Source organism: Populus trichocarpa, chromosome 19 (assembly GCF_000002775.5).
Source record: "Populus trichocarpa isolate Nisqually-1 chromosome 19, P.trichocarpa_v4.1, whole genome shotgun sequence".
NCBI lineage: Eukaryota > Viridiplantae > Streptophyta > Magnoliopsida > Malpighiales > Salicaceae > Populus > Populus trichocarpa.
This window is the reverse complement of record NC_037303.2, coordinates 4,054,583-4,065,043: the sequence shown is the minus strand read 5'-3', so window position 1 is coordinate 4,065,043 and position 10,461 is coordinate 4,054,583. Positions and strand designations below refer to the sequence as shown.

The following is a 10,461-nucleotide window of genomic DNA, read 5'->3' as shown; positions in this document are numbered from 1 at the left end:
GATTCTAGTGGCTAGTCAAATCTTCATAATCTCCTGCACCACAATACTTTTAATATTATTATTGTTAATGACCTTGATTAAAATGCGCACGAAAAGATAATCGTGGAAAGATACATATTATCTATATAAACTGCACAACTTTTAAAAAACTGCATAATTTCTTAGAACATGCCAAAAAGGTTAGGAGGGGGAGATGTCGCCCGCATCCCGCGGAAAAGAAAAAACAACAACGTTCACATGACAAAGAGGTTAGTATTACTTGATGAATGATTACTCCTTTTTTTTCATTTTATAATTTGCATTTGATGAATGATTGCAGGAAATAAATAATAATAATAATAATAATAATAATAATAATAATAATAATAATAATAGTGATGATATTAATTAGTGATAATAATAATTATGCTCATAATAATAATAACAATGACAACTAATTTCTGAGTCATTCCTCAAATTCATCTTTTTTCTTTTCAAAATAAAACTATAAAATAAAAAAAGCAAGAAGACTGATGACTTGAAAATATAGGCTAGAAAGGATTTCAAATATATAGAAAGATCAAGCTGCAATTCTAGACAAATTAGAACTCTAATTGTAGCATATTATACCCAAACCTAAAGAGATAATATAGATTCAAGGTCAAATCAAATCATTATTGAACAAATATGCATAATTTCTAAGTTCAAAGACATAATTAGATTTTTAAGAGGCCAATTAGATTTAATCATGGGTCAAATTAAATGATTTTTTATGTTTAAGAATTAATTTGGATCAAATTGAAGGATTTAATTAGGTACAAGGGATTTATTAGAATGTAAATAGGTCAAATTAATTTTATTAAGGGTTTAGTTAGTGAAAAATTAAGTTTGAGAGCTCAATTTGGACCTAATTAAGAAGTTTGGAATTTTAGAAGACCAAATTCATTTTTTACCATGTTAATTGATTGAAGTCAGGGGTAAAATCATATTAAAATCAAAGTTTTAGGGTCAATTATGAATTAAATTGAAGAAATTCACATCCAATGACTAGGGGTGTTCACGGTTCGGTTCGGTTCGGTTTAGACTCAAAAAACCAACCAAACTGAATTACATTAATTTTGTGAAATATTAACCGAACCGGACCGAAAACCGGTTCAAACCGAATCGGTCTAGTTCGGTTAAATCCGATTTTTATGGCAAAAAACCGGGAAACTTAATCCCAACATTTAGACTCATTCATTCAACAAAGCAAAGAAGATCTGTTTCGGTTTCAATTCCTTGATCGAAACTGTTAGAAAGACACGATACAGGGAGCCATACTCTAGGGTCTGGTCTAACTGATGTTCCCAAACACTTCAGCAAGATAAAGAAATAGAATAGCTAGTAGAAGAGTGAGGTGTTAGCTCTGTTAGCTTGAAGTTTGCTACAACCCCCCTCACTAAACTAATTCATGTAGCAAATCCAAAAAATGATGATGTCAGCCTATTCTTGCTTTACTGACTAGATCACTGTTTCTTGAGCTTGTAGAAGCATTTGATGAGGAGGTAGATGTTCCGCTTCCATCACGACTATCGGCTGACTTAGACGACTTCTTTAGGAGCCTATTGACTCAAGTCCAGAGCATGCATTGAGAGAAAACTGGGAAAGGAAGATTGGGAATTAATTGAGAGGAAGATGAATTTCTTTGGGCAAGCGACGGCTTTTTGTGAGAGGCAGGAAGATGAATGTTATGTTAATGGTTAGGGTTAGCTGGTTAGGTTTAACTATTTATACCTCAAAGATTTTTGTAATTTTTGGCTTTTAGTGGGTCTGGTTCGGTTTGATCCGGTTTCTGGTTCAAAACCAAAACCGAACCGAACCTGTTAAAATTTATGGTTTTGAAAATCGGTTTAATCGGTTTTTCATTTCGGTTCGGTTTTTTCGGTTAATTTGTTTTCGGTTTTATCAGTTTTCTCGGTTAATCGGTTATTTTGAACACCCCTATCAATGACCAATAAAATTAAAGAAAGTTTTAGGGTTCTGTTGATTGTGTTGTTATACTTCTTGTTTCTAGTTGTTTTGATCAACCTTTATATATTAAGATTTTTAATGTGCAGCTTATGTTAATGTTATTCGATGAAAACCCTTAGAATAAAACCATTCTAGTATATCAAGAATCTGCAAATAGATGAGGTTTACCAACGTAGCAATACACAAACTTTAAGGATTTGCTTCCACGCCCAACTAATAGTCGAGCACTTTTAGTCCAAGATTAGCATGGCATTTAAGATGGTAGAATTAGCAGCAGCTTTAAACTTTGAATTTACATAAAACAATTGTTTTACGGTGAGATTATATAACTATTATTCATTATTTGTTAGTAGAAAAGTAGGAATTCAAACGACATAATGAAAAAATAGGGGTGCTATGCCTAGAGGAACTCATCATTGTTTTACTTTTGATCGGTTCACTCCTGGGTCAACTCGCTTAATTCATGAATCATGGACTGGATCCAGCCTCTCGCCTATGCCTAGAGGAACTCATCTTTTAAAACCATGGTCATTAACCCACACAAGCATTAAATTTCGTTGTATAAAATTAATATATAGTTGCTTAGGTGTTCCTTCAATTTTCAATTAAATTTCGTTGTATAAAATTAATATTTTGTTACTGTTAAAGAGATTGTATTCTCTTGTGGCAAAAATGAGTGTTTAATATTGTGATATAAGGTGATTTTAAAAAATAATTATAATATATTAGAATGATTTTTTAAAATCTTTTTTAACATCAAAAAATAAAAATGATTAAAAAACATAAAATAAATATAAATTTAATATTTTTTCAAGTCAAACATAATTTTAAAATATACCACAATAATGTCTGGCTTCATCCAGTAGCCATGTGTATATGAGTTAATCTTGCTTGCAATGAAATCAGTTGTGATGGTGCTCAGTGATTTTACTAGAAAAGCTTCATTAACCACATGATTTTTTACACAAAAGCAGCTTAAGATTAAACAAGTTCTCAATGCCCTCCAAAAGTACACATGAGACTATGGAGATCGAATGCATGAGAATACAATTATTGCCACAAACAAGATACAGCAATATAAAGTAACTTGAGTTTATTCTCTACCGGATCTGAGCCCACTTGAAGAGTTTCCAGTAAATTTTCAGTCATTTCCTCCTACCTCATCGGCAATATTTATTGTACGATTGGATGCATTTGGCTGGTGATAAAATGCATCATTGGTTTCTTTCACATAATGCTACAGCCATTTCCTCTTACCTCATCGTCACCAGTTATTATGCCTCCAATATTAGAGGGTTGAAGATCACTACTAGTTATGCCTGCAACTTGCATTCCCCTTTTAAGGATGTTAAGCACCTTGGTTCGCTTCTGAAATAAAAGATAATACGCAAACATATTAGAGGCTGAGTTCATATTTTTATAAGCAAACACATTTTTATACTTAATATAGTATTTATTTATCAATTAGATGGAGAGAATATTTGTATTAATGAAAATATGAGGATTCCACTAGTTTATTTGAAGCCAGTCCTGAAAATATAATTAATCTCTTCATCCAGATTAAAGAACTTCAATCAATACGAAGAATGGGAATTCAAATGTAAAGCAGAGAAGAAATATAATAATAATAAAAAACATAGCGAGCTTGTAAAGCTCTATACTACAAGAGAAAAGAAATCATTGATTAACCTTTGATTCAGTAGTAATCAATAGCTCTCCTATCTCAAAAGCCATGCCATGCATAGCGTTTAGCTCAAAAGATCCTAACTAGATCCAAATTCAGAATCTTGAAGGAAACTCCATACGTAATGCTCCATGAACAATGAGTTATCAGTGAATTTTGGCAAATATATAGTAATAAATAGTAAAGAAATAATTATACTGTTTTAGTTTCTAAAATTAATTACCTTTATGGGGGCCGCTTGTATCGGGCTCCTGCTTTGACGTAGTAAAGTATAGTTATCGCAGAAGATGTGCCCATCGTTGTGTCTGAACTTTTTACCACCATAACAATCACAACAAACATCAAAGGTGCTAACTGAATCATCATCATTGAAGAAACACTGAGAGCAAGTGAAGTATGCTCCTGCCAAGAACGTCTTACAAGACTGGCAAATTATAGCCCTTCCACTCTGCATGGTGTAGTACAAGACGATTGCTTCATCAAAATCCAAGGTTCCATTGCCGTCCTTGTCCAGCGCTGTAAACAAGCTTGGAAGAACCGTGTTGTTATCTTTCTTGAGATACTCCACGTATTCATCTAGGTTAATTTTCCCGTCTTTGTTTTTGTCCATTTCATTGAAAGAAAATCTGGCATTTCTCTTCTCCTCATCGGGCAGATTCTCATAATAAGCTCCAGCAGCCCGGCGAATCTCCTCCATATCTATTTATGCGTGTAATATTTAAGAGGAAGAAGATTTAAGAGGATAACGGAAGAGGTAGCTTAGATCAACAATTTTAACACTCCAAAGGGACTTTGGTCTGCATCTGATCACAAAGCTCTCATGTTCGATAGTGATTTATAGTACTGGCAAGTGACCACAAAATGAAGAAATATTAAAGAATTGAAGTGAATGATATTAAAGCTTCAATTCGAATTAGCAAAAGCATAATTCTTATTGTATTGGAACATTAATTTGAAAGAGATGTTGGAAATACAGGAGTTCATTTTGGTCATGCTACTAGAAAATGGAATCCGAAAATGGCACCTTATATCTCTGCAAAGCGTAAGGGTATTCATATTACAAATCTTACTAGAACTGCTCGTTTTTTATCAGAAGCGTGTGATTTGGTTTTTGATGCAGCAAGTAGGAGAAAACAATTCTTAATTGTTGGTACCAAAAATAAAGCAGCTGATCCAATAGCGCGGGCTGCAATAAGAGCTCGGTGTCATTATGTTAATAAAAAATGGCTAGGCGGCCTTTTAACGAATTGGTCCACTACAGAAATGAGACTTCAAAAGTTCAGGGACTTGAGAATGGAACAAAAGACAGGGGGAATCCACCGCCTTCCGAAAGGGGATGCGGCTCGATTAAAGAGACAGTTATTTCACTTGCAAACATATTTGGGCGGGATTAAATATATGACAGGGTTACCCGATATTGTAATAATCGTTGATCAGCAAGAAGAATATATGGCTCTTCAAGAATGTATCACTTTGGGAATTCCAACAATTTGTTTAATTGATACAAACTGTGACCCGGATCTCACAGATATTTCGATTCCAGTGAATGATGACGCTATAGCTTCAATCCAATTAATTCTTAACAAATTAGTATTTGCAATTTGTGAAGGGCGTTCTAGCTATATACGAAATCCCTGATTAATAATAAGATAAATAAATTCTTTTTTGAATTCCATAGATTGACGGAATCCATTACTATTTCTGAATCTCATAAAAGAGATAAAAAACTGGGGATATTATGTGATTAGTTGGTATCTAAAATATACAATTCAAGTGAGCAAGTCGAAAAAAAGACGGTTGAATCAAAATAATTTCTTGTAAAGTTTTCTTTCTTTCATATTCCATTAACACATTAAAAGGGTTATATGAAATATCTGGTGTGGAAGTAGGCCAGCATTTCTATTGGAAAATAGGCGGTTTCCAAGTCCATGCCCAAGTACTTATTACTTCTTGGGTTGTAATTGTTATCTTATTAGGTTCAGCCATTGTAACTGTTCGGAATCCACAAACCATTCCTACTGATGGTCAGAATTTCTTCGAATATATCCTTGAATTTATTCGAGATGTGAGCAAAACCCAGATTGGAGAGGAATATGGTCCATGGGTTCCCTTTATTGGAACTTTGTTTCTATTTATTTTTGTTTCTAATTGGTCAGGGGCGCTTTTACCTTGGAAAATTGTAGAGTTACCTCATGGGGAGTTAGCCGCACCCACGAATGATATAAATACTACCGTTGCTTTAGCTTTACTTACGTCAATAGCATATTTTTATGCGGGCCTTAGCAAAAAAGGATTAGGTTATTTCGGTAAATACATACAACCAACTCCAATCCTTTTACCCATTAACATTTTAGAAGATTTCACAAAACCTTTATCACTTAGCTTTCGACTTTTTGGAAATATATTAGCGGATGAATTAGTAATTGTTGTTCTTGTTTCTTTAGTACCTTCAATGGTTCCTATACCTGTCATTTTCCTTGGATTATTTACAAGTGGTATTCAAGCTCTTATTTTTGCAACTTTAGCTGCGGCTTATATAGGTGAATCCTTGGAGGGACACCATTGACTAAGTTTCGAAATAGTCTTTTTTAGCTTAGTGCAAGGTAATCTATGCCTTGCTCGAGATAATCTTCTTCGTGAACATATATATACACATAAATAGACAAAAAAGTCTATAAGATCTATCTATCTATAAGATCTAGAAGAATAGTAAAAACGATTACGATATTAGGGAATTGTAAAAAAAAAAATTAGGTTCTATAGAGCGATTCCCATTTCAGTCGGTTTTATTCAATTCAAAGATTGACCAAAAGAAAATATTAATAAAGAATAAATTACATGAACTTAGATCAACCAAAGACTTATATTTCTATGCAATGATTTAGACTAAGAAATTCGCCCATTTAGATTGATTGTATCCATGTGGGATAATGCTAAATTCTAAATTAAATAATTCTAAATTAAATAAAAGGAAGATAAGGGTTTACAAAAAATGAGATTCAAGAGAAAATGGTTTCGTTAGAAGAGTGGGATCAAACTAGGTATATGTAATATATATAATCGCTATAAGCCAACTTTCCTTTATAGATGTTTCGAAAAATGTTTTTAAAATACGACTGAATCCAAGATACAAATAGTTGGTTTACGTTATGGAAGAAAGACATGTATATGTAATAGTAGGCTAGTTATATATGAGCTAAAAGATATATCTAATCCGCCCTCCTATTACTGAGAATTGGGGTAGGGATTCCAATAAAAGTCCTTCTGTTTCATTTGTAACTGTGAATTCAATTCAATATTGAATAAAGGAATTCAATCAAGAAAAAGAACGAAGAGTTCGAATTCAAAGAATGGTTTGGAACAAAGAAAGAAATGGAAAAACAAAAAGTTGTATGAATTCTATGAATTCACAAAAACTCTGTGGATAGGAACTATAAAATAGATATCGAAGTAGTTCTGATGATTCAATAATATTACTACTTCAATTGGGAGCTCTTAGTTGCGTTACTTTGACTAGATGAAAATCTTATCGATGGAATAATTAAGTCATAATTTATTGGTTGATTGTATCATTAACCATTTCTTTTTTTTTTTGTGCGAGGAACTTATCATGAATCCATTGATTTCTGCCGCTTCCGTTATTGCTGCTGGGTTGGCCGTTGGGCTTGCTTCTATTGGACCTAGGGTTGGTCAAGGTACTGCTGCGGGCCAAGCTGTAGAAGGTATCGCGAGACAACCCGAGGCAGAGGGGAAAATACGAGGTACTTTATTGCTTAGTCTGGCTTTTATGGAAGCTTTAACAATTTATGGACTGGTTGTAGCATTAACACTTTTATTTGCGAATCCTTTTGTTTAATCCTATATTTGATTTGTTTAATCTAATCCTATAAAAAAATACGTATTTTTTTTTATTGTCTTGTACTTGCTGCTTGCTTTTTCGAATTCTATCAAGATTTTACTCCTACAATTATTTATTTTGTTTTATTTTTATTGGGACAATAACCCAACGGGAAGGATTGATTGGGGGATGAGGAATTAGTATACGAGCGTTCTTTCTATCTACTATTATCTAAAAATAATCAAGTTATTAATGACTGGACAAAACCAAGAAATAACCCCTCACGTGCGAAATTATAGAGGATCCCCTTTAAGATCAAACAATTCCATCAAATTGAGTATGATTGTATGTGTGATAGCATCTACTATACCGGGAATATCAATGAGCCCGATTATTGAAATTGCTCAAGATATCCTTTTTTAGCTTCTAGAATCTATTTCTTAGTTCAAGATCCCTCTTACTAACTGGAATCAAAGAATTTATAGATCTGTTCCGCCCAAAATGGGAATGGGCTAGGGTTATGAACTTATAATCTATAATCGAGTCGATTCCATGATTATAAGTTCATTTCATACCGGACCAGACCGGAATAGGCTTATATACATTCTCATTATGAGAAAAGGTCATTCGAGCGTATCTAAATAAAGACTATGTTTACATATGGATCCCCCCGTCGCTACATTCCATTTAGGATTAGGAACAGGCGTAATCGGACCTGTTTTTTACATAAATATCTCTCCTTATTTGGGACCCTATTCCCTATTCTATTCACCCCTTTTGGCTTATATTGAATCGAGAAATAGGTTTGATTGTCCATTTTTTTGATATAATATAGATAAGGCATCTTCCGGATAATTCAAAAAGCAATTGGATGTCTGACATGACCGATCAATAGAAATACTCCAACACTCCACCTTTGTCATATATTCCATACATTACACTAGATAGATATCATATTCATGGAATACGATTCACTTTCAAGATGCCTTGGTGGTGAAATGGTAGACACGCGAGACTCAAAATCTCGTGCTAAAGAGCGTGGAGGTTCGAGTCCTCTTCAAGACATAATATTGAGAATGCTCATTGAATGAGCAATTCAATAAGAGATCTCGGATCGAATCGATATTGATATACCGATTCGATCCAAGATCTCTTATTGAATTGGAATAAGTTCGGTCGCGGATCACGAAATCTTGGTGATCTTCTCTATCTAATGAATAATGAATGGGGAGTCTGCTTTGAAATCGTCCGCCCTGGAACCACCCCCGAGTCTATGTCTTCAACAGGAATTACACAAAGGTAGATTGATACAATAGAAACCTCTGGAAAATGCCCGCCCGTAACCCAACAGATAAAGTACAGTACATAGTCCGTTTTAGGGATTGGCGACTTACCCATTCAGTGACTTTGGCACTGGATGTTATGTTCCCAAAATAAAATGGGTACTATCGGGTCGGGTGAATTCAATAATAGGCGTTTGTTGGCATTCCAGCCTTCCTTCTCTTTCTCCTTTCAGAGCCTATCCGAAAGAGAATCCAGTACTTCTTGGTCGTGAATATCTGAATAGGACGAACCGCCCCGTGGATATCTTTGCTTCGGAACAAAAGAATTAGAATTAGGCCCGGTCAACTGGAATATGTATATTATCCATATAGGGGATCTTCCAATTGAGAAGATCCATCGACCTGAGACGAAGAGAAGGTTCTATCTATTTTATTTAGTTATTCATTTAGTTATTCAGTTAAACCAACGATTCGTTATTGGAGCAGATAGCAACAACCACCATTTCATCCGACATACGTATTTTTGATTTTTCCAATGGATTTACATCTTTCATTAATGGAAATTTTTTGATGTAGTGAGGAATCGCTCTGGTTGCTCGCTGTTCAAGAATTCTTGTTTAGGCAGTTCATACCATCCATACATAGTGTTTTGATCTAAGATTTCAATTCTTCCATGTTTCAGCAGTAACATATTGTTCCGTGTCCAAAATATGGAAGAAGAAGGTGTTTCCACGACTCTACCACCCAGTCAATTCTGTTCCACTTAATCCCTATTTCATGGCCACATATCTTTCAGGCTAAGGAATGGGAAACCTTTCTCCTATTACATGAATCCAATTTTCATTTCATCCGGGAAAAGCCATATTTTTCTCAACAATGCCTTTGTCATTTGATCCAATAGCCTTCCGTTAGTTAGGAATAGATTTGATAAATACTGATAACTCTCGGATAGAGTATTAGAACGGAAAAATCCATTAGATAATGAACTCTTGGTTCTAAGCCATCTCTGGCGATGAATCAACAATTCGAAGTGCTTTTCTTACGTATTCTTGATAAACCAGCGTTTATATATAAATGTAGGAGGATTTGTTTGGGAAGTAAGAAGCCCCTTTGACATCTCTTCATCTACAAAGAATTCTCGATGTGAAAACACAGAGACAAAGGGGCTGGTCTTTGAATAGGAAAAAGAGTGGATTTGCAGGGTCCCAAATGAATTGGCTTATTCGAAAAACACCTTGTTCTTTGGAAGATCTATCTCGTATCTGGTACTGCATGGTTCCACTCTGCAACAACTCCGAATCATTCTCTTGAAGCTCATCCTCTTCATCATAAATGATCCGCTTACCCCGAAATGACCTGGCCCAATAGGGAAATCCCAATGAATTGGGCCTTTCGATACAATCAAATAGAAAGCCCCAAGGGCTCCATATTCTAGGAGCCCAAACTATGTGATTGAATAAATCCTCCTCTATCTGTTGCGGGTCGAGGATTCCTTCTACTTCCCCTTCTTCAAACTCCGATTCATATTTTTCATAGAGAAATCTTTGATCAAGGATAGAACAAGATCCATTTTGCATCATATCTAAGGGACTCCTTGGTTCGGGCCGAAGAAGCAATGTCACTCGATCATTATCAAACTGACTGCAATCTTTTTCTGTCCGTGAGGA

General features: G+C 34.6%; 1 protein-coding gene across 1 annotated transcript in view; it reads right to left on the bottom strand.

The window, feature by feature from the left end:
* Nucleotides 1–2,914: 2,914 nt before the first annotated feature.
* LOC18110625 (uncharacterized) overlaps nucleotides 2,915–10,461 on the bottom strand; it is a 75,653-nt gene continuing 68,106 nt past the window's right edge. Inside the window, exons 2-3 of the mRNA XM_006388888.3 lie at nucleotides 3,897–4,164; nucleotides 2,915–3,357 (exon numbers count right to left, since the gene is read on the bottom strand). Of these exons, the coding sequence (XP_006388950.3) occupies nucleotides 3,217–3,357; nucleotides 3,897–4,164 (409 nt within the window). The 3' untranslated portion in view covers nucleotides 2,915–3,216. The remainder of the gene's footprint in view (nucleotides 3,358–3,896; nucleotides 4,165–10,461) is intronic.